Source organism: Rhinoderma darwinii, chromosome 3 (assembly GCF_050947455.1).
Source record: "Rhinoderma darwinii isolate aRhiDar2 chromosome 3, aRhiDar2.hap1, whole genome shotgun sequence".
Classification (NCBI taxonomy): domain Eukaryota; kingdom Metazoa; phylum Chordata; class Amphibia; order Anura; family Rhinodermatidae; genus Rhinoderma; species Rhinoderma darwinii.
This window is the reverse complement of record NC_134689.1, coordinates 279,549,977-279,573,416: the sequence shown is the minus strand read 5'-3', so window position 1 is coordinate 279,573,416 and position 23,440 is coordinate 279,549,977. Positions and strand designations below refer to the sequence as shown.

Sequence of the window (23,440 nt, the reverse complement as noted above, 5' to 3'; positions counted from 1 at the left end):
ACAGTTTATTCTTGTTCTTAGAAATGAAGGCTATTCCATGCGAGAAATTGCCAAAAAACTGAAGATTTCCTACAACGGTGTGTACTACTCCCTTCAGAGGACAGCACAAACCGGCTCTAACCAGAGTAGAAAGAGAAGTGGGAGGCCCCGCTGCACAACTGAGCAACAGGACAAGTACATTAGAGTCTCTAGTTTGAGAAATAGACACCTCACAGGTCGTCAACTGGCAGCTTCATTAAATAGTACCCGCAAAACGCCAGTGTCAACGTCTACAGTGAAGAGGCGACTCCGGGATGCTGGCCTTCAGGGCAGAGTCACAAAGAAAAAGCCATATCTGAGACTGGCTAATAAAAGGAAAAGATTAATATGGGCAAAAGAACACAGACGTTGGACAGAGGAAGATTGGAAAAAAGTGTTATGGACAGACGAATCGAAGTTTGAGGTGTTTGGATCACACAGAAGAACATTTGTGTGACGCAGAACAACTGAAAAGATGTTGGAAGAGTGCCTGACGCCATCTGTCAAGCATGGTGGCGGTAATGTGATGGTCTGGGGTTGCTTTGGTGCTGGTAAAGTGGGAGATTTGTACAAGGTAAAAGGGATTTTGAATAAGGAAGGCTATCACTCCATTTTGCAACGCCATGCCATACCCTGTGGACAGCGCTTGATTGGAGCCAATTTCATCCTACAACAGGACAATGACCCAAAGCACACCTCCAAATTATGCAAGAACTATTTAGTGAAGAAGCAGGCAGCTGGTATTCTATCTGTAATGGAGTGGCCAGCGCAGTCACCAGATCTCAACCCCATAGAGCTGTTGTGGGAGCAGCTTGACCGTATGGTACGCAAGAAGTGCCCAACAAGCCAATCCAACTTGTGGGAGGGGCTTCTGGAAGCATGGGGTGAAATTTCTCCCGATTACCTCAGCAAATTAACAGCTAGAATGCCAAAGGTCTGTAATTGCTGCAAATGAAGAATTCTTTGACAAAAGCAAAGTTTGAAGGAGAAAATTATTATTTCAAATAAAAATCATTATTTCTAACCTTGTCAATGTCTTGACTATATTTTCTAGTCATTTTGCAACTGATTTGATAAATATAAGTGTGAGTTTTCATGGAAAACACAAAATTGTCTGGGTGACACCAAACTTTTGAATGGTAGTGTGTATATATACATATATATTTAAAACACTTCCCTTTACATAAGGCTATGTAGCTATTTGAGCCTTTGAATTTCTTTATGGGACGAGTTGTATCTTTTCTAAGAATTTTTTTTAGTCTAAGTACTGTATATGGTAGCATTTAATTTCTAGACCATTTTTAGTTTGGGAAAATGCATAAAAGAGCAAATCCGTAGTTTTTTTTTAAATTGTTTTTTCTTTACAGCGTTCAGTGTTAAAATAAATGTTGACAGCAAAACCTTATTGTACAGGTTAAGACAATTGTGGGGATATATAATATATGTGTATGTGACTTCATGAAATAAAATTGATTTATTGCACAGGCACAGCTGTTGTGCCAGAGTGGTCAGTGATGACGCACATATACAGAATCCTGCGGGAACTACATCTCGCTAATGATGTTTCTGTATGTGATTTTGCGTAAAGGGGTTAATAGTACACCCTAAATCTCCTTTCTACTACAGATTTTGAAGAATAGCTGGACATTCACTTTAGGCTCTACATACACTATATTGTATCCATCTGCCATTGTCTCCCATTGTAAAAAGAAATGTAATCTGCGGTCGAATATGTGTTCAATACATTAGAGAAAAAAATGCATACCACTGTATTCTATTCATATATATATGCCAAAAGGACACACTTTCGTCATATCTCTGGCAAAAAGAACTATAATGAAACCATTTCTCAATGTACATGAAATGGAGTGACCGGACGCAATATGAATAGACTATTAGCATTACAGAGCAGATTAATCAAGACCATCATAACTTCAAAGGAACCAGTGGCGTAACTACCGCTATAGCAGCCGTAGCGGCTGCTACGGGGCCCACGGCATGAGGGGGCCCGTGTCGCCCGCCGGCACAGGCCCCCACCATGGCCGGAGGCTCCGCTAGCAGCCGCTATGGCTGCTACAGTGTGACGCCACTGAACACTACGGCAGAGCAGGGAGGTATCTCCCCGCTCTGCCAATAAACAAAAGACATGTATCCGCTATCCACAGGATAGGGGATACATGTGTGATCGCTGGCATTGATAGGGAGAACGGGGTACTGAAAGTCCCCTGAAGTTCTCCATCACAAACCTCGGACTTCCGGGGTCTGTGTCGGCAGCTCCGTAGAAATGAATGGAGCGCCGGTCGCGCTTGTGCGCATGTGTGACCAGCGCTCCTTTCATTTTTAGTGAGCTGCACAGACGCCGGAAGTCAGAGGTTAGTCATGGAGAACTTCGGGGGACTTTCGGTCCCCCGTTCTCCCTATCGCTGCCAGCGATCACACATGTATCCCCTATCCTGTGGATAGGGGATACATGTCTTTTGTAGGACACGCTGTAGGTCAAATTTTTTTGGGAGGGGGGACGCTGTATGGTGTTCCCTACAGGGTGGGGGGCTGTATGGCGTTTGCGCCATACAGCCCCCTCTGTAGAGAACGCCATACAGCCCCCTGTAGATAACGCCATACAGACCCCCCTGTAGATAACGCCATACAGCCCCCCCTGTAGGGAACGCCATACAGCCCCCCCTGTAGATAACGCAATACAGACCCCCCTGTAGATAACACCATACAGACCCTCCCCTGTAGATAACGCCATACAGACCCTCCCCTGTAGATAACGCCATACAGACCCCCTGTAGATAACGCCATACAGCCCCCTCTGTAGATAACGCCATACAGCCCCCCGGTAGAGAATGCCACACAGCCCCCCCCTGTAGGGAACGCCATACAGCCCCCCTGTAGAGAACGCCATACAGACCCCCCCCCGTTGTAGATAACACCATACAGACCCTCCCCTGTAGATAACGCCATACAGACCCCCCTGTAGATAACGCCATACAGCCCCCTCTGTAGATATCTACAAAGGGGGCTGTATGGCGTTATCTACAGGGGGATGTATGGCGTTATCTACAGGGGGATGTATGGCGTTATATACAGGGGGGACTGTATGGCGTTATCTACAGGTGGGGGGCTGTAAAAAAGGCACTATCTACAAGGGGGTGTTGTGTGACACCCAGGGGAGGGGGGGGCCCAGTCAAAAGTTTGCTATGGGGCCCAGTCTTTCCTAGTTACGCCCCTGAAAGGAACCTTCCCTTAAAATGTCCTTAGTAGCGAGCAACTGACTTAGTGATTAAGCGGTACAATGTTGCTTATGAAGCCTTGACCAGACAATCCAAAAGAATTCCAATCACTTGTTCAAGACAACTTGCACATATCTAGAATAGCAGGTTACTATCATTGCACACTGTTTTAGAATGGTAATGATGTGCGGTATATGTCTGGTAGTAGAGTCTCTTCACTTCTTAACAGCTGCTGTTATTATTTTCCTAAATATATATCATTCCAGAATCTTAAGCAGTCTATTTATAATTTAAGAAGACAACAACTCCAAAATCGCTTACTGATCTTTGTTAAAATATTTTATCAGTAGCCACTGATCCTTTCTCGGCTTGACAGTGCAATAAAGAGAAAATAATTTCTGCCTATCTTCAGAAGGCCAGATGGCTTTACTATCACAGGGGGCTGGATGCTAATTGACATCTCTGGTAGGACATGCTGCAGATTCAAATGAAGATTTGAAGCCACTGAGCTTCTTGGGGTCTTCAAGACCTGGTAGGGTTTCTTGACAAAAACAATATTCCATGTTGTGTTCTCTGACGTTTCTATTTAAGGAAGTTTTAAGTTTGTTTTGGGTGACATGTTTGCAGTTGCATGTACAATTTATGCTGATGGCCTTATGGCATTCTCCTTTCTAAGGTTTCACTAGGTCTATTTGGCTCTAACCCATAAATGTTGCAGCACAACACTTTAGCCATATGTAGTAGGAATAGAAATCTTTCCTAAATTAAGACATGTAAGCAAAAATTAATGTGTCATGCATGAATTTAGTTGTACCTTTGAACACTTTGTTTCACTAAGAATTAACATACATTGGATTACTTAACTTTTACTTGCCCACCAGAATTTTAGCCTATTTTATTACTTATTATTATTCGAGCTTGAAAGTTGAAGTCTCACAGCTCTTGTGATTTGCAGTCTGGGAAGTGTAATCTATCCCATGTAAGGAATACTGTTTAACAACTGCCCCCATCCTGATTTTCCATTGAAATTCATTTTAAAAAGGACAGGGCTTATGCAAATGTGTCCAAAGTGGGTATTTCTTGAGATTTTATGGAGACTTAAATGTTGTGACGTATATTATAGGAATTCAGCTAAGCCATCAATGTGCCACTGTCATTAGAATGTGACACTTCAACCCATTTGCGCACCCTGACGTGCCATTACGTCCAGGTGCGGGTGATGATGTTTGGAGCGCGCTCCATATGCTGCAGATGTCGGCTGTATTTCACCGGGGACATATGGGACTAACAGCCGGGAGCAGCGATCGTGCTGCTCCTGGCTGTTTAACCCCTGAAATGCTGTGGTCAATCGCGACCACAGCATCTGAGGCATTGAAAAGAGGGGGCCGACCCCTCCGACAGCTCATGGCCCCCCCGGAGTGAGATTGGGGGTGACGACAGTTGTTATGGCAGCCCAGGGGCCTAATGAAGGCCCCCAGGGTTGCCTTCACTCTGCCTCTGCTAAGCCCTGCCTGTGGCAGGGCTTAACAGATGGCTGTAAAAGTTTAGATATAATGCAATACGTTAGTATTGCAGTATATTGTACCAGCGATCTAACGATCTCTGGTTCAAGTCCCCTAGGGTGGCTAATAAAGAGTGTGGAAAAAAAGTAAAAAAAAAGTTTTTAGTACTGAAAAAAAAATGTAAAGTTAAAAAAACAAAAACTTTTTACCATTTCCCCCCTAAAGTAATATAAAAAAGTAAACAAAATCGGTATCACTGTGTCCGTAAAAGTCTGATCTATTAGTTAACTTTGCTTTAAAAAAAATGTAATAAAAAGTTCTACGTACCAAAAAATGGTACTGATAAAAACTACAGCTCGTCCCACAAATAATAAGCCCTCACATCGCTCAATTGGTAAAAAAATAAAAAAGCTATGGCTCTCAGAATGTGGTGACACAAAAGTTTATTATCAATAAAAGTAGTAAAATATAAAAAAAGAAACCTCTAAGTTTGGTATCACCGTAATCGTATTGAGCCACAGAATAAATATAAGTTGTTGTTTTTACTGCATGGTGAAAGCCGTAAAAACTAGATACAAAAAACCATTAAGAAATCAATTTTTGCCATTTTCACCCCGCAAATAAAAAAATTTTTAGTTTCCCAGTACATTATATGGAACTATAAATGGTACCAAAAGAAACTACAATTCCTCCCGCTAAAAATAAGGCCTCACACCACTCTATTGACGGAAAAATAAAAAAAGTTAAGGCTCTTGGAATGTGGGGATTGAAAAACGAAAATGAAAAATAAATAAAATGGCTTCGTCCTGAAGGCTTTGTACGCTTTTAAAAGGAAAAAAATATTTTTAAATATGCTAGTAGTTACCTTGAGTTGAAAAAAGCGGCACCAAGTTTTAGGCTGCAATCTTTTAATTTCAGACCTACTCAAAATGCAGTTTGAAACCTACTCTTAGTTTCACACTCAATAACTAGCACAGCTTTATTCTGGTACTGCTTTCCTTTTCTGCAAACAGTGATACAGCAACCAGTGTTATCTCCTCTATTCTCCACTGACGATCTGCCCCTAAAGACTTTACACTACTCTTTACATCCCCTCCCTGCTGCAGACTCTCCTCCCTCTCTAAATTCCCCACTATGATCATATCTCCCACTGACCTTACACTGTGCTACTCTTAGAGAAGGGAGCGGTAGGGAAAAGACTGCAAGCTCTCAAAGCAGATAATGTCAGCCCTAAACCGATAGCAGCCAGAAGCAGTGTGCGTAGTTAAATAGTTGATAAGGTTGAAAAAAGACACAGGTATATCAAGTCCCACCTATAATCCTACAGTGTTGATCCAGAGGAAGGCAAAAAAAACAAAACATGAGGTTGATGCCAATTTCTCCATATTAAAGGGAAAATTCCTTCCCATTTTCAATTATTGAAATCAGAATAAATCCCTGGTTCAACATCCCAACTCCACAAATCTAGACCCATAACTTGTAATATATCTTTCAAAAATGGTATCCAGGCCCTTCATGAACTTGTTTAAAGACTCCACAATGTCAACCACTTCCATAGCCTCAATGCTCTTACAGTAAAGAATATCTGTAATAGTGTTGAAAGCGGTCACAGTTGCGAATGGGCCCTGAAGCCAGGGGGCCCATGTCTCAATGAACCACGTCTGTAAACAGTTATTGTTGTAACTGTGGACTAGTTCGTTTCCAAAAGGTAAAACTACACATGCCCTGTTACTACAGTAACTTCTCCATATGCTTACCCTCTTCGCTCATGAGTCGAGTCCTCTTTGACTCCGGACACAGGTTGAGTGTCAGGATGTTGTACGTACAGCACACAAAACCTCCTTACACTGGATGGCATCAGGACCCAGTGCTGCACCCAAAGTTGAAGACTTCCCAACTCTGGAACGAGGAGGGTAAGAATATGGATTCTGTCTGCTAAGCCGCAGTATATAAGTCTCTCATGATACTGTCTGCTGAGCCTGTGTACCTATCCCACTCTTGTGATATTGTGTATTGAGCTACAGTATCTAAGCCTATAATGTGTGATACTGTTTGCTGAGACCCTCAAACTCATTTTATCATGTGTGAAACTGTCTGCTGAGCTGTTGTATCTATTCTAAATCTATCATGTTTGATACTGTCTGCTGAACCGATGTATCTAAGCCTATCATGTGTGATACTCTGCTGAGCCCCTATATCTAAATCTATTATATGTTATGTTATATTGTCTGCTGAGCCACTGTATCTAATCCTATCATCTGAGAGTCTGTCTGGTGAGCCACTGTACCTTAGCCTATCATGTGTGATACTCAGCTGAGCCCCTATATCTAAATCTATTATATGTTATATTGTCTGCTGAGCCACTGTATCTAATCCTATCATCTGTGAGTCTGTCTGCTGAGCCACTGTACCTTAGCCTATCATGTGTGATACTGTCTGCTGAGCCGCTGTAAATAATCATATACAAAGGTATAGAAATAGGGCTTGCAGTCATATACATATGCTGTCTCTGATATATATATATATATATATATATATATATATATATATATATATACAGAATTTTTTTTTTTTTTTTTTTTTGAGGGGGGACATGTCTTGGAGCCTGTACTCCTGAAATTTTAAGACTCTAGCAATGCACCTGATTGCTGGTGCTGCATGGATGGGTTACTTAAGTGAGCCAGCGATGCAACTGAAAGCTACGGGTTGGCCGCAACCGTCAGCCATAAAGAGAAATTGTGCAGGGGGGGGGGAAGCTGTACTTTTGCCCCAGGCCCATGAGCTTTTAGCTGCACAGCTGTTTGTACATTGTAACTAGATTGCCCCAAGCCATATTTTTTTCAAACTGAATAATCCCAAGTTTGATCATGGTTCCTGGTTCTGCAATCCAGCCATTTCCTTAATTGCCTTTGTCACCACTCTTTTCACCTACTCAAGTTTAGCTATGTCCTTCTTATACACAGGTGCCCAAAACCATGTTTGGTCTGACTAGTGATATGCAGAGGTAAAACTATGTTCTTCTCATGTGTGTCTATGCCTTTTTGATGCATCTCATAAATTTATTTGCCTTAGCAGCAGCTGCCTGGCACTGGTTGCTTGAGTTAAAGTTATTATTCACCAATATCCTCAAGTCTTTTTCAGTGGCAGTTTTACCCAGTGTTTTACTATTTAATACATAATTGTTGACTTTGTTTTCTCTGCAGATTTGTCATTAGATTTATCCACATTAAACTTAAAATGCCATTTCTCCGCCCACGTGTCCAACTTCCCCAAATCCTTCTGTAATAATATAATTCTCCTCCTCTGTTGATTACTATACAAAGCTTAGTATCATCTGAAAATATTGTCATATACTTACAAGTTCATTAACCGCTTCCTGACCGCCCACAGTAAATTAACGTCGGCGCTTGCTGGGCTCTGTACAGTGCCAACGTGAATTGACATGTGTGTTAACAGATTGATCGGGTGTTTCAGAGAGCCGCTGACACCCGGATCGCGGTGCTGTCACCTGCCTCTGGTCCCAGAGACATGATCGGGACCAGATTTATTCAGGTCCCGATCATGTGATGGTCATGATAACCAATCATGGCCATCGCAGGGAAAGTTTGTTGTAGCAACAACTTTCCGCCGTAACCTACACTGTCTCCCCTCTACTGTTCTATCGGGGAGCAAATAGAGGAGAGACCGTGCTTCTGGTCCCGGAGACGTGATCGGGACCTGCTTGGTTCAGGTCCCGATCATGTGATGGTCATGATAACCAATCATGGCCATCGCAGGGAAAGTTTGTTATAGCAACAAACTTTCCCTGGGACCAAGTATATATAAACGCTGTCTCTCCCCTGCTGCTCTGTCAGAGAGCAAACAGAGGAGAGACAGTGTCAGATCTGTGAATATCACAGTATAAAACACAGTAAAAAAACACCATATAACTAATTCTCCCAATCCCATTAATCTGCGTTGTTACGTACGATATAGGGTTAGGGTATAGTGCTAGGTTTTAGTATTAGGGTAGTTAGTAATAATTTAGGGTGACGGTTATGGTAGTATAAGTTATATTAGTAATCAATTTGATAGGAAGTGCTGTGCCAGTCAATTAATTTGTTGTGGCAATTAATTTGTTCTAATTAAATAAGTAATTTCATACCATTTACGTTTATATACCTTTACGTAGAAAAATATAAACGTAATAAAATGGCCCGTCAATTTCATTCTGCAGAGGAGGCGTATGCTCTTTTATGTTCTGACAGCGAAGAAAGTGTCTTGTCAGATGGCGATGACTATTTTGAGGGTTTTGCTCTTAGCGAAAGTGACAACTCAGAATCTAGCGGTCATTCTGGTTCATCCTCAAAAATGACAAGGACCAGTACAGGACAGGTAGCGAGGGCTGTTGGAGAAACATCTCCAAATCAGAGCACGATGCCCAGTACAAGCGACATGCCTCGTTTTAGTGAAGAGGCGCATGCCAACCTGCAAGGGAGTTTGCCACTAGATGTAGCATTTATGAGATGGGAGGCTTCAAATTCTGGTACGACATTCATCCCTGACTTTAATGCCACCCCAGGTACAAATGTGGAGGTGGAAGGTTTTGGACCAATTAATTTTTTATTTTCTTATTTCTAACAAATGATTTGCTGGAAGATATTATTTTCCAAACTAATTTATATGCTTCCAAATTCATCTCTCAGAATCCCCGTTCCTATTATGCCAGGCAAAATTCATGGAGGCCAACAGATATTGATGAAATGAAGAAATTTATAGGCCTCACATTTACCAAAACCGAGCATTCGATCATACTGGTCCACCCGTCCCATTCTAACCACGCCTGCCTTTTCTGCCATTCTTGCTAGAGCCTGTTATGAAATGCTCATAAGATTTTGGCATTTCAACGATAACAGTCAGTGCCTCCCTAGAAGTGCCCCAGATTATGACCGACTCTACAAAATCAGGCCCATCATCAAAGCGTTTTCAGACACATTTTTATTACTTTACACCCCCACGCAAAACATTTCCATTGATGAGTCCCTAGTAAACTTCAAAGGGAGACTGCACTTCAAACTATTTATTCCATCTGAAAGAGCAAGGTTTGGAATAAAGCTCTATAAAATGTGCGACAGGTTACACATGAGCTTTTCGCATTTATGAGGGAAAAGATAGCCAACTAAACCCACCAGGATGCCTCCCCCCCCCCCTATCTAGGGACAAGTGGAAAAATTCTTTGGGAGTTTATTACCCCATTTTTAGAAAAGGGCCATAACCTGTATGTGGACAACTACTACACAAGCATACCCCTTTTTAAAAGTTTGGTTGAACATAACACGGGGGCTTGTGGGACCATTCGTAAAAACCGCCAGGGGTTTCCACAATCATTGGTTAATGAAAAGTACAAAAAGGGGCAGTCAGGCGGTGTCCGCAGCGGAGAGCTGCTTGCCCTAAAATACAAAGACAAAAAGGATATTTTTATCCTCCGCTCGATCCACACTGATGCAACAATGGATGTTGTAGAACGAGGTTCTACTACCAAAAGCCTGTGTCAATCATTGATTACAACAAATACATGGGGGGAGTATACCTTGCTGATCAGGTTCTACAGCCATACCAGGTATCAAGAAAATCATATACATGGTACAAAAAATTAGTTATTTACCTATTTCAGGTTGACCCATACAACTCGTTTGTGTTATACAAAAAGGCAGGAAATTCAAATACTTTTCTTGATTACCAGGAAATGGTCATTGAAGATCTTGTCTTTGCAAATGTTGGCCCCTCTCATCCATTAGAATCTGAATCTGTCAAAAGACTCACTGAGCGACATTTTATTGCTGTAATTCCCTCAACTGAATCAAGAAAGTACCCCCAAAGAAGATGTCGTGTATGTACCAAGAAAGGAATGAGGTGTGATACCCGTTATTATTACCCAGATTGCCCATCACTCCCAGCCTTGTGTCTCATTGACTGCTTTAAAATTTTCCACACAGAGCCACGTTTTTAAACTCTTTATTAATTTGTCTCATTTAGGACATTCAAGAATATAATTTAGTTTATCTTTAGTGTGCCAAAATTTTCTTGGATATTTTTGTTCTTGCCATTCTTGCCAAAAACCCATCTTCATAAATGAACCATGGCCAAAGTATACCCAAAAATAAAAATGTACCTAAAGGGGTTGTCCGATGAAAAGAAAAACTATTTAGCATTTTGCTTTTGTGAAATAAAGAAACTTTCTAATATACTCTATTTTTAAAACCTGCACGGATTGTAGGTTTTAGTCCCCATTGTGTGGACCCAGAAGTTTGGAGCTGCAATTCTAGCTGTGACGCGTCGACACAATCTCTGGGTGAAGGAGCATCCCCCTCCTCTCTGTGTGTTGATAATGCGGATGAAGGGGCTGGCTGCCTGGCTCAATTCATCAGCTATCCAGCCCCTTCCCCCTTCAGGCTTAGCTGATGAATTGAGCCAGGCAGCAAGCACTTTTATACGTGTCATCGACAAACAGAGAGGAGAGGAACTCCTAAAGTCTGTATCGAAGTGTGGCAGCAAGAACGGCGGGTCTATGCAATGGGGAATGAAAACCTGCAATCCATGCAGGTTTTAAAAATTAAGTGTATTAGAAAGTTTCTTTATTTCAAAAAAGCAAAGTAATATATTGTTAAAATGCAAGCTGAAAGCCAAAATGCACACAGTCCGCTCGAGGCCCTGAAAAATGTCCAAGCAGTCGGTAATGTACACATATAAGGTAACTGCACATTCCTTGAGGGTAAACTTTCCAAAATATGGTTGCTTTTGGGGGGTTTTCCACTGGGCTAAGGGGCTTTGCAAATGCAACATGGCCTGTGCACACCATTCCAGATAAATTGTAGCTTCAAAAGCCAAATGACACTCCTTCCCTTTTGGGCCCTGCCGTCTGTCCAAACTTCAGTAAATGACTGCATATGGGGTTTAACCATACTCCAAAGATATTTCTTTACAAATATTGTGGTGCTTTTTCTCCTTTAGTCCCTATGGAAATAAAAAAAAAATGTTCAAAACCTATATTTTATGTGAAAAAATGTAGATTTTCATTTTCACGGCCTAAGTCCAATAATTTATGCAAAAAAAATTCTACGGTCAAAAGGCTCACTATACCCCTAGATAAATTTCTTAAGGGGTGTAGTTTCCCAAATGAGGTCACTTTTTAGGGGTTTCCACTGTTTTGGTCACTCAAACGCGACATGGCACCAAAAATCATTCCAGCAAAATCTGCGCTCCAAAATTCAAATGGTGCTCTTTCCATTCTGAGCACTGCCGTGGGTCTATATAGCAGTGTATTACCACATATGGGGTATTGACGTAATCAGGGGAAATTGCTTTATAAATGTTGTGGGGCTTTTTCTCCTTTATTCCTTGTAAAAATTAGAAAATTCTATGTTATTTTAGGAAAATTTTTTTTTTCATTTTTACAGACTATTTCAAATAAATTTAGCAAAACAACTGTGGGGTTAAAATGCTAACTATAGCACTAGATGCATTCCCTGAGGGGTGTAGTTTCTAAAATGGAGTAACTTTTTGGGGTTTCCACTGTTTTGGCACCACAAGACCTCTTCAAATCTGACATGGTACCTAAAATATATTCTAATAAAAAGGAGGCCCCAAAATCCTCTTGGTGTTCCTTTGCTTCTTAGGTCGGTGTTTCAGTCCATTACCGCACTAGGGCCACATGTGGGATATTTCTGAAAACTGCAGACTCTGGGCAATAAATATTGAGTTGCGTTTCTCTGGTAATACTTTTTGTGTTACAGAAAAAATTTATTACAAATGAATTTCAGCAAAAAAAATAAAATCTGTAAATTTCACCTTTACATTAATTTAATTCCTGTGAAACGCCTGAGAGGTTGAAACACCTTCTGAATGCTGTTTTAAATACTTTGAGGGGTGCAGTTTTTAAAATGGGGTGTTTTTTAAGGTTTTCAAATATATGGGCCCCTCAAAGTCACTTCAGAATTGAACTGGTCCCTGAAAAAAAGCCTTTTGAAATTTTCTTGAAAATGTGAGAAATTGCTGCTAAAGTCCTAAGCCTTGTAACGTCCTAGAAAAAACAGACGTTCAAAAAACAATGCAAACATAAAGTAGACATATGGGAAATGTTAATTAGTAACTATTTTGGGTGGTATTACTACCTGTTTTACAAACAGATACATTTACATTTCGAAAAATCATAATTTTTGCAAATGTTCTCCAAATTTTGGCGTTTTTCACAAATAAATATTACATTTATCGACCAATTTTTTTCACTAACATAAAGTACAATATGTCATGCGAAAACCATCTCTGAATCGCTTGGATAGGTGTAATCATTCCAGAGTTATTACCACATAAATTGACACATGTCAGATTTGAAAAACTAGGGATGGTCCTGAAGGCCAAAATGAGCTTGGTCCTGAAAGGGTTAATAAACATTAAAAAGTAGTGCGCCCAATACTGAACCCTGTGTTACCCCACGGGTATCTGTGACCCACACTGAGAATGTACTATTAATAGCCACCCTCTGTTTTCTATTACTGAGCCAATTGATAACCTTTTTTCACATATTTTTTCCAAGTCCCAGCACTCTCATTTTATGTACCAATCTTTTATGTGGCACAGTATCAAACACATTTGATACAACACATCCACAGCCTTAACCAAATGCAGTCTATAACTTAAGTCCTGATAGAAGCTGATTAGATTAGTTTGACAAGACTGATTCCCTCATAAATCTATGTTAAAATACTCCAGGATAGGATCTTTCAGAAAATCTTTGATTATTTTAGCCACAAAAGAGGTTAAACTTACAGACCTAATATCATGGCTCACTTTTTGTCCCCTTTTTGAGTATTGGCACATCATTTACTATTTGCCAGTCCTGTGGGACAGACCCTGTTATTCTAAAATTGCAAGAAACCCACACTCCCAATCTCATCTCCTTATTTGAAACATATTCTTCCTATTCTCTCTTGAAGAAGTCATTAACACAGAGTTTCACTTACTTTTTCTCCCTGCACTGTGGATGTTCTATAAATGGTCACTTACATTTCAACAAACTTTTTTTAATGCCTCGTCACTAACTTCTTTCTTTAGTATATATAACCTAGAAGGAATAGATGCTAAAAAACAAGAGAAATTATGAAAATAGAAAAATACTTCATTGAAATACATAATAAAAGGACAATGAACAATAGATAAAATGAGGAATCCATAGACCAAAAGTTAAAAAGGGACAATGAGCTGTGTGTCTACCAAATAAACATAGTACAAATTTGTATCCTTCTAGGTTATATATATTTAGTTTTGATGCTTTTTGGGTATACACCCTAGGATCAGCACATGCAATTTGTATACATTTCCTTTCTTATTTTTTACGTGTTTGGGCCATATTGATTCATGCTTCATTTTCGGTTAGGTTCTTTCTTTAGTAGTCTAAACACTTTCTATTTATAATTTAAGAATACTCCTTTGGCCTCCGTTCGGCAATGTATCCTATGGTCACATTTAGTGTGTATGTCGGTAGCTTTCCCGGCGCACACGCTAAACATCTGGCAAAAATGTGATGTGAATGGGGCCTTAGCTGCACTTGCTATTGCAAGTTAGTCCCCTGCCTGCAAAACATGTAAAGCAGTGTTCTGTCAATTATGTCAGAAGCAGCTGCACAGCCAGCTATGTGAAAGAGTTGCTGAGGCTGTACAGCAACAAAATGGTAGGACATTTTAAATGAATAAAGTTGCTTTCTTTTTCATTTAGGAAGCAAATTTGGTGGTGCTGTTAACCACTTCCGCTGTCCATGTGAAAAGGAAAAATGTGGGGTTGATTGAACAGGAGAGCTCTGCAAGTCAGTGGCTCTCCTCTCATCAGCACACTCATCACATGTCATTGAAGGAAAACTATTAGCTGACAGATGCTGCCAACACGTCCTTTTTACAGGGACTGCGGAAGTGAAACAGTGTCCCCAAATGCCCACTGTCTGAGCTGATGGGTATCTTTTAGATGCCTGCATTTAAAGTTTTATTGTCTCACATGACGTGTGCTGTCGAGCTTGCTGATTGTTTCCATTAGAAACTAGAAGAATTGTGAATTTATCTTTTTGCCGTAATACAGTCCATAACTCTGGATCAGTACAGAATAAGTAATTAAAAGTATTAAAAAAATAGGCTTTCGTTTTTTTTAGCTATAGTCATTAATTTGATGAGCGGGTGCAGCTTTGCATTATCTTTACTAATATTAATCATTGGATAGCAAGGCATTACACCAAGACCTGAAAGTGTATATGTGGAGCCATTAGATCAGTGCTGAGCCTGGTTGGGGATTTCCCACCAGACAAGGAAGGAGGCAAAGCCGCCAACAAATTTAGACCAGAATATAGAATTATTGAATGCTTTACCCACCCATACATCAAATTTTTTTGGAGTTGAGAATGGGGGTAGGGGTTTGCTGGGAGAGTCTTCCCCCATGGTAACAGAGTTAGGAGTCATCTGACCTTACACATACCAGTGGATATTGAATACTGGGTACAATGCATACCACTTTATAATACTACATACTAGATATTGCATATATTGTTGTATACTAGTTATGGATCAGTAGATAAAAAGAAGATGTGTGTATATATATATATATATATATATACACACCTCTATTTTAGATACAAAAGCAAAGTTGCTTTTAACTTACTTATTATTGTGTTTTTACTATCTAGATTTTGTCTCCAAGCTATTTTACCAAAAGCAGAAAGTAATAATGCATAAACAGTCAAAAAGTGTATCAGCAAGATACATAAAGTAGCACCCACACCGTAAAATATTGGCCTACATGTTTAAATCTTCCCTTTATGTTTGAATTATTAAATGTTGTTTTATTGTCAGTTCTATTATTTAACTAAACTGAAGATGAGGGAAGTTCCATGCTTTTGTTGCACAAACTGCTTTGAGCAGTCAGTCGAATAGTAAATTATTCATAAAAACAGTTTTTTTTAATTACTATTTTACTGCAAGCATAGCAGCTGTAGTGATTGAAGTTACATGTAATATTGACGCACTAATATATAAAGGGAAAAAACACAGTGATTTTTTTTCTCTATACTATAATCCATTTACTCTGCAACCTGATGCTTCGTCTCTAAAAAAAAGCAGCTTTATATGTTTTTAAAACCATAAGTTTCGCTCCCATCCCTCATTGGCACCGTAGCCATCACCTACTCCATCTACACCTTGCCCTGGCCTTGATGAAATATATACGCTTCTTAGGGTATGTTCACACGCAAACTCAAAAACATCTGAAAATACGGAGCTGTTTTCAAGGCAAAACAGCTCCTGATTTTTAGACGTTTTTTAAACCACTCTCGATTTTCGGCCCGTCGGAACAGAACGCCGTTTTTACCATTGCAATCAATGGGCAGATGTTTGGAGGCGTTCTGCTTCCGATCTTTTGGCCGTTTTTTGTGCGTTTACGGCCCGAAAAATGGCCAAAAATAGGCCGTGTGAACATACACTGAGAGTGCAACTGTTTTGACTTTTGATGAATGACCTAAAGCAAGGTAATTGAATCTGCCATGAACTTAGCTTGGAAATATAGAAATGTCCAATGTATAAGCTAAGGTAGAGTGGCATGGGCCATTTGTTCTAGTGATCTGTGGGATACTAGCCCCACTGCTATCTTTTAAAATGTTGTAGTGATAACAGTGGAGGGACACTTTAATAAATCCAATGAAGTACTAGCCCTATAGCTAAACCACACAGTTGAGTCACATTATTATGACCACCTTCTACTTTTGACATCTGCAAAGTGTAGCCCATGAAGGAAGTGATGTGTCGTGGGCTGGCTTGATGGGTATATAAGGTGTGCGATAGGCTGTATAAATACATATCACTCGTTGCCATGAATAAATGGTGCGATTTATCAGAGTTGCAAAAAGGGACGATTATTGGCTTTCGGGCCTAGGGTGGCAGTATTTGTCAAACAACACAGTTTGTGAGCTGATTGCGTGCTGCTGGGGTGAAAGTGTATCGTGAGTGGACAAATGGCACGTGGAAACTGCGGAGCTCCACATGCCATTGATGTGAGAGGTGAACGTCTGCTACGAAGGTGTGCGAGGGCCAAACAACAGGCTACAGTGGAGCAGCTCCCCTTGAAAATCAACCAGGGGGCTACAAGACATGTGTCTAAAATAACAGTTCAGTGGACCCTACTGCGTATGGGGCTCCAAAGCAGACGGATGGTCACTGCTTTTATGCTAACAAAGGTTCATCTGAAAAAAAGGCTTATATTTGCACGGTAGTATCGGAATTGGATCACCGATGATTGGCAAAGGGTTGGCCTCTCCGATGAGCCACGTTTTCTGCTTCACCAAACAGATGTAGTTGGCATGTCAGGTGAGAAACATCAGAGAACAAAACCCTGCAACCATTGCTGGAAGAATGCAAGCTGGTGGTGGCAGCGTTATGATCTGGGGAATTTTTTCATGGCATTCTCTGGGTCTACTCATCCAAGTGGTAGGCACTCTGAACCGATTTGAGTATGAATCCATCGTTGCAGATCCTGTCCACCCATACATGCTGTTTGTCTTCCCTGGGGCAGATAGAATCTTCCAGAAAAACAATGCGACATGTCAATTTGTGTATAGGTTCAGACAGCACCAGATATACGTGGAAGGGTGAGGTTTTGCACGGATAGGGGCCCAACCCAAACATAAATATAAAAGAGTATCCGGCACACCAATTTTGAAATAAAGGTAATAAAAGAAATAAAGGTATTTTTTATTTTGTTTTTAATGCCAGAGTGCGACGTTTCGGTCTAGGTGACTTTCATCAGGCACTGAGCCGTGTTGGGAAATTGAATAGACGAGCGCTAGTGGTGCTGATAGCGGCTGGCCGCTGTATCATGGCGCTCTCTGTATCCAGCCGCTATCAGCACCACTAGCGCTCGTCTATTCAGTTTCCCAGCACGGCTCAGTGCCTGATGAAGGTCAGCTAGACCGAAACGTCGCACTTTGCCACTGGCATTAAAAACAAAATAAAAAATACCTTTATTTCAAAATTGGTGTACCGGATACTCTTTTAAATTTAATGCGACATGTCACACGGCTAGAAATGTCCAACAGTGGTTGGAAAAGCACGACCAAGACTTCCAAGTACTTCCCTGGTCCCCAAATTCGCCAGACTTGAACCCAATTGAGCATCTGTGGGACCACCTCGATTGTTTTGTTGGCTCTATGGATCCTCCCCTGAGCACCCTCCAGCAAATGTGGGATGCACTGCAGTCAGCATAGCTCCAGATACCTGAGACAACCTACCAGCACCTTATTGAGTCACCCCCAGCCCGTCTAGCTGGTGTCTGTGCTGCACATGACCGTTACTCTGGATATTAGCTGGTGGTAAAAATAATGTGACTCCACGGTGTATTATTTGTATGAGACTGTTAATTCCTCTAAAGTCTTACAAACCACAAAAAATTTGCTAAACATTTTAGGATTAGGCATGCGTATAATTAATAATGCCGTTACAGTTGTTGGTATTTTCAAGGCTTACACTTTTGACGATCACAATGTAAACATTGCAATTAAATATAATGTTATATTTTACAGTCAATCTGTTCTCTTTTCTTGCAGACCTGGCACTGGGCTTTATGGAATTGACAGTATGCCAGATCTTAGAAGAAAGAAAACACTACCCATTGTCCGAGATGTGGTAAGTTCCAGTTCTATAAAGAAGATTTAAAAAAAAACTCAACAGTTAACTGGATTAATTGATTAAGTGAATCTGGGCAAAAAAATTAGATCTCTAAGGAATTTCAGAGAATCTATAGCAATGTATGAGGAATATAAGTAATCTATAACTATTTATAAAGAATTTCAGAAAACCGAAGAGAATTTATGAGAAATTCCAGAGAAACTATAAGGATTCATAAATAATTCCAGTGAATCTATGACTATTTATTAGAATTTCAGAGAATCAATAAGAATATGGAAAGAATTCTAGAGGTTTTTTTTACTATTTATGAGCAAGACCGCAGGTGACATGAGGGTTTAGTAAGAATGGCAGGAAGTCTATGAGGATCTGGGAGTAATGCCAGAAACGTATGACTTTTTATGAGGCATTTCACAGAGTTTTTAACAATCTATGAGCAATTTCCGAAAAATTTCGTTGTTCTGTGAGGAATTCCAGAGAATCTTAGAATAATTATGAGGAAATCCAGGGAATCTATGAGGATTGAAGGGAAATCGCCGAGAATTTGATGTTCACATTAATGGATACTGCCTGCATAGATAATGCTATAAATGTCATCACTTAAATAAGCACTCCGTTATGTTTTTTTTCCCGCCCCATGTTTAAATATGTAATTACATGTAGTGTAATGTTGTGTATCATCTTACCTGGCACTACATTTCACAGGGAGCAGCTCTTTTCCAGGTCGCCGCTGGGCCACTTGATCACTCTAAAGGACCTTTTACACTGGCCCATTTTGGCAGGTGCAACGAGCGCCAATCAATGAGACCGCTCGTTGACCGGTGCTTGTTTGCTCTTTTCATGAGGAGCTAGTAAGGGGACGAACACTCGTTACTCTGATCACTCATCTCCATACGTTTGTATCATGTCGGCAGCACGTCTTCCTGTTTACACAGGAAGATGTGCTGCCGACAAAAATAATATTTTTCACATTTAAAACAATACGATCAGCAGATGAACAAGCATTTTCTCGTTCATCTGCGGATCGCTGCCCTGTTTACGCAAGGCAATTATCGGGAACGAGCATTCTTTGATCGCTCGTTTGCCCAATAATTGGCTAGTGTAAAAGGGCTTTAACTCCCTGAATCCTACAGTTCCTGCTCTAGAAGCCGAAAGTCAGTGTCTCAATGCAAGTGTAAAGCCTCAATATGAGTCTCATAAACTTGCATTGACATACTGATCTTTTCACTCTATGGTAATCATGCAGCGTCTGCTGTAGAAACCGGAGGTCAGTGTTTCAATGCAATTCTATGAGACACATATCGAGGCTTTCATATACTTGTATTGAGACACTGACTTCTGGTTTCTACAGCTGATGCTGTTGGATTCAGAGAGTTTGATTGAAATCATATGACCCAGCCGCGGCCCAGAATGGAGCAGCTGCCTATGAAATACAGCACCAAGTAAGATGATACCAACATTACACTACATGGCACCGGCTATTAAAACGGGGGGCGAACACTAGAAAGCTTCTTTAATCTTTTTCTCTTAGACACCTGGAATCAAACATCATTTTCTGTCAAATATTTATAGGTTGTGAAATCTTTAGCACTTGTCACCGATTGCAAAAACACATATGTGACATTTCTAGAACATATAACCTCAGAGACAAATGAGGCTGCAATTATGAACACAGAGAAAAATTTTAGAGCAGTCAAAAAAGGAAAGGTGCTGCCCATAGAAAGAAATCAGTTTTCTCATAAGTCTAGTGTGGTTCACTTTTTGTCTCCAGATGTAGCAAAGTTTAATTTGATCCTGATAACTTGCTACAGTGTAATGTCACTCAACAAAAGCCTCTGAAAAACTTTTGGAAAACTAAAGTTAAAGTTTCTTGCCACAATGTATTTAATGCGTTAAGAGTCAAATTAAGGGGTACCGTCAGCAGTTTGAGGCCTCAAAACGGCTGACAGGGTGATATAGGGGAGGCCGAGGACATTGTAAACATACCTTTTTTTTTCTGTCATGCAGGTTGCATGATTGAGAAATTGACGTTTGATTCCGCCAGCGCAGTAGTCGCAAATGCCACTTTCTGCTCTGAGCAACAACTCTAGCGGCCAATCAGGTGACCGCTATAGCCCTCACTCAGAGTAGGGGGTGGGGCTTGCAGCGCAGGATAACTCACACATCAAGTCCCACCATGGTAGCATCGGTGCACCAGGGTAATGAAACAAAATTTTTTCAGTCGTGTAACTTGCATGACTGAGAAAAAAGGTAACTTTAAATTTCCCTTTCCCTCCCCTATATCACCGTCCGCAGTTTTAGACCCTTTTGAAGATTACTACATCTGTATACTATATCTATAGCCAGTGTTTACAATTGCGGCAAAAATTTCCTTCTAATTTGTGTGAATGAAAGAGTCATGAAACAGTAAACAGATTTAATATGTAATTTTTTTTTTATAGTTTTGGGGAGAAACAACAATATGTTTTTTGTTTTTTTTATAAAGTCAAAATTCATTTCCATGCACAGACTCCTTTTATGTGATGTGATAAAATTCTACAGTGCGCTAGTCAGTCTGTAGGCTGCATCAGCACAAACATTGTAATGTTACATTGAGATTCATGCCACATTTCAGACCAGACAAATTGACTATAAGATACCTTTTACACATATCAAATGTGTTGAAGTTATTTTTCTTTCAGAAAATGAAATTACATTATTTTTTGTATTCATTTGAGGTTTTGACTTTATAGAAATCATTGCAGGTAGCTCAAAATATAGTTGTTATTTTTGTCTATAGAAATGTTTACAGTGGTATCTTTATTGTAAAGTATGCAAAACATAGTTGTGTAAGCAATAATATTTATAACATCAACCGTACATGATTGATAAAGAAATGTTTTGAACTTTATTATTTATTGTTTTATTTTAAACTTGCTTTTGAGCAGTTAAAATATTTTGTCTTTGTTTTTAGTCATAGCTATGCTAATACAGTTGTCCTGGAGCTTAGTGTATAGAGCATTTATTGATCGTCTGATACACAACATTTTGAGCGTAATCCTTTTAGGTTTATTCTTTAAAGGAGTTGTTTAGGATTAGAAAAACATTGCTGCTCTCATCCAAAAACAGCACCACATGCTGTCCATCGCTTGTATTGGGTATTGCAGCTCAGATCCATTGATCCTCTGATCTGCAATAACACATACAACCTGTGGACAGTTGTGCCACTGTTTTATGAAGAGACCAGCCATGTTTTTCTAATCCTGTAAGTCTTCTTTAACATTAATTTATCTTAACGTTCTATACAACAAGTTTATCTTTGCACTTGAGAAAGAAGTTGTTGCTTTTATGATTATGTGTTATGGTTCTCTAATACTTTTCTTTTTGTTTTCCCTCCTCTCAATATTTCATTGGCATGCAGGCATTGGTAAGTACCCATCTGACACATTATATTAGACGTCATCTTTATTTTTATAATTGTAAGAATTAAAGCGGTATTAAGAAAGCGTGTGGTCTTAGAGCTCTATAGCAATATAGCATTGCTAAGGAGGCACTGGAAAAACAGTAGACTATATATTGGAAGTGTCAGGCAAAGAGTGGTAATTGTTAACTCTACCAAATTAATATCAGCCAGCTTGAAGAAATACATTTTCTCTGTTTTTTATACCATACCCTGAACTAAGATGGAAAAAAATAAAAAGAAACATTTTTATAGTGCAAAAGTACTGCAATATAATTGTTTTTCAAAATTATTTGTATTAGGGTATATTGATGTCTAACTGCAGCACGGACAGTCCGTGGCCCGTTCTGCTGGCTGGACACTGGACCTTAGAAGAAAGCGCACTCTGTTCTGTCTCTTAGACTACTGTCTTCAGTAGGAGCCTACAGTGCTTTCTCCCGTACGGAAGACGGTTGCCTAGGAGGCAGAGCAGGACACTGTCTTCTACTGTCTAGTGTGCAGCCCACAGCACAGACCGTGGCTGGTCCGTGATGCAGTTTAACATCAATGTACCGTACAACAATGATTTAGTAAACCAATTATATTGCAAACGTCTGCACGTCATTTACCTTTTATAACTTGTGGTGCACTTTATTAGAAAAAACATGGTTTTGCTTAAATCAAAAGACCAGTAATGGATTTGTGTCTGAGGTCCTTTCCTCTTCAAAAAAAGTGACCATCCTGTCAGTTATATTGATTTACACACGTTAAGGTGACCATACCCATTATATTAATGTCGGCCGAACCTGGTTATGATCTAATGTGTATTGGGGCCTCTCAACTCTCCCCTAACAGCAGATGTCATGGGAGAGAAGGATCAGGCAGTTGGATTTCAACATGCCCAATCTATTTATTATTAGGGGAGATAAGCCCCCGCCAGAGGACTCGGCTTACTCCCCTCTTGCCATTTAGAATAGATGCACCCTGGCTGAACATGTGTATGGGAGGGGGATTGGGAGGAATAGCTGTCAACCAAACGAGCGTTCTACCGACTGCTATCTAATGTGTATGGCCAGCCTTACTTGGTGACTTTGTCAGTTGGGGACATAACCTAATTAGTCATCTAGAATAAAATAACTTTTACTTCTAATTACTTATGGCACCGATCTTCTACCTCACTGTGCCCTCCAGAAAGAGCATTGTGCTGGTAATAAACATACGGTAATTTTTTTTAAACATTTTTGTCAGTCATTGTGCACCTGAACACTGTAATACCTCGTAAAAGTACAAGAGAGTGACTTATGACTTCAGTCTAAAACACAGTAAATAAGACATATGATAAGACATACCGTATATATTTTTGATATGTTTGGTATTATTTTAAATAACGGCAACAAATTGTGCAGCTCAATACAGAATTAAGGGTGATCTATTCCAAATGTGTCATGAAAAGCTATGCAACTTTCTAAGGCTGGGTTCACACGAAGTTTTTTGCAGGAGGAAAATCTGTCTCAAAATTCCGTTTGGAATTTTGAGGCAGATTTTCCTCTGCCTGCCCGCCAATTTTTGCTGCGTTTT

General features: G+C 40.1%; 1 protein-coding gene across 1 annotated transcript in view; it reads left to right on the top strand.

The window, feature by feature from the left end:
• The window catches only part of UNC13C (unc-13 homolog C), a 520,481-nt gene that overhangs the window by 159,815 nt on the left and 337,226 nt on the right, over positions 1–23,440 (top strand). The window contains exons 6-7 of the mRNA XM_075857981.1: positions 18,366–18,444; positions 21,845–21,850. Of these exons, the coding sequence (XP_075714096.1) occupies positions 18,366–18,444; positions 21,845–21,850 (85 nt within the window). The remainder of the gene's footprint in view (positions 1–18,365; positions 18,445–21,844; positions 21,851–23,440) is intronic.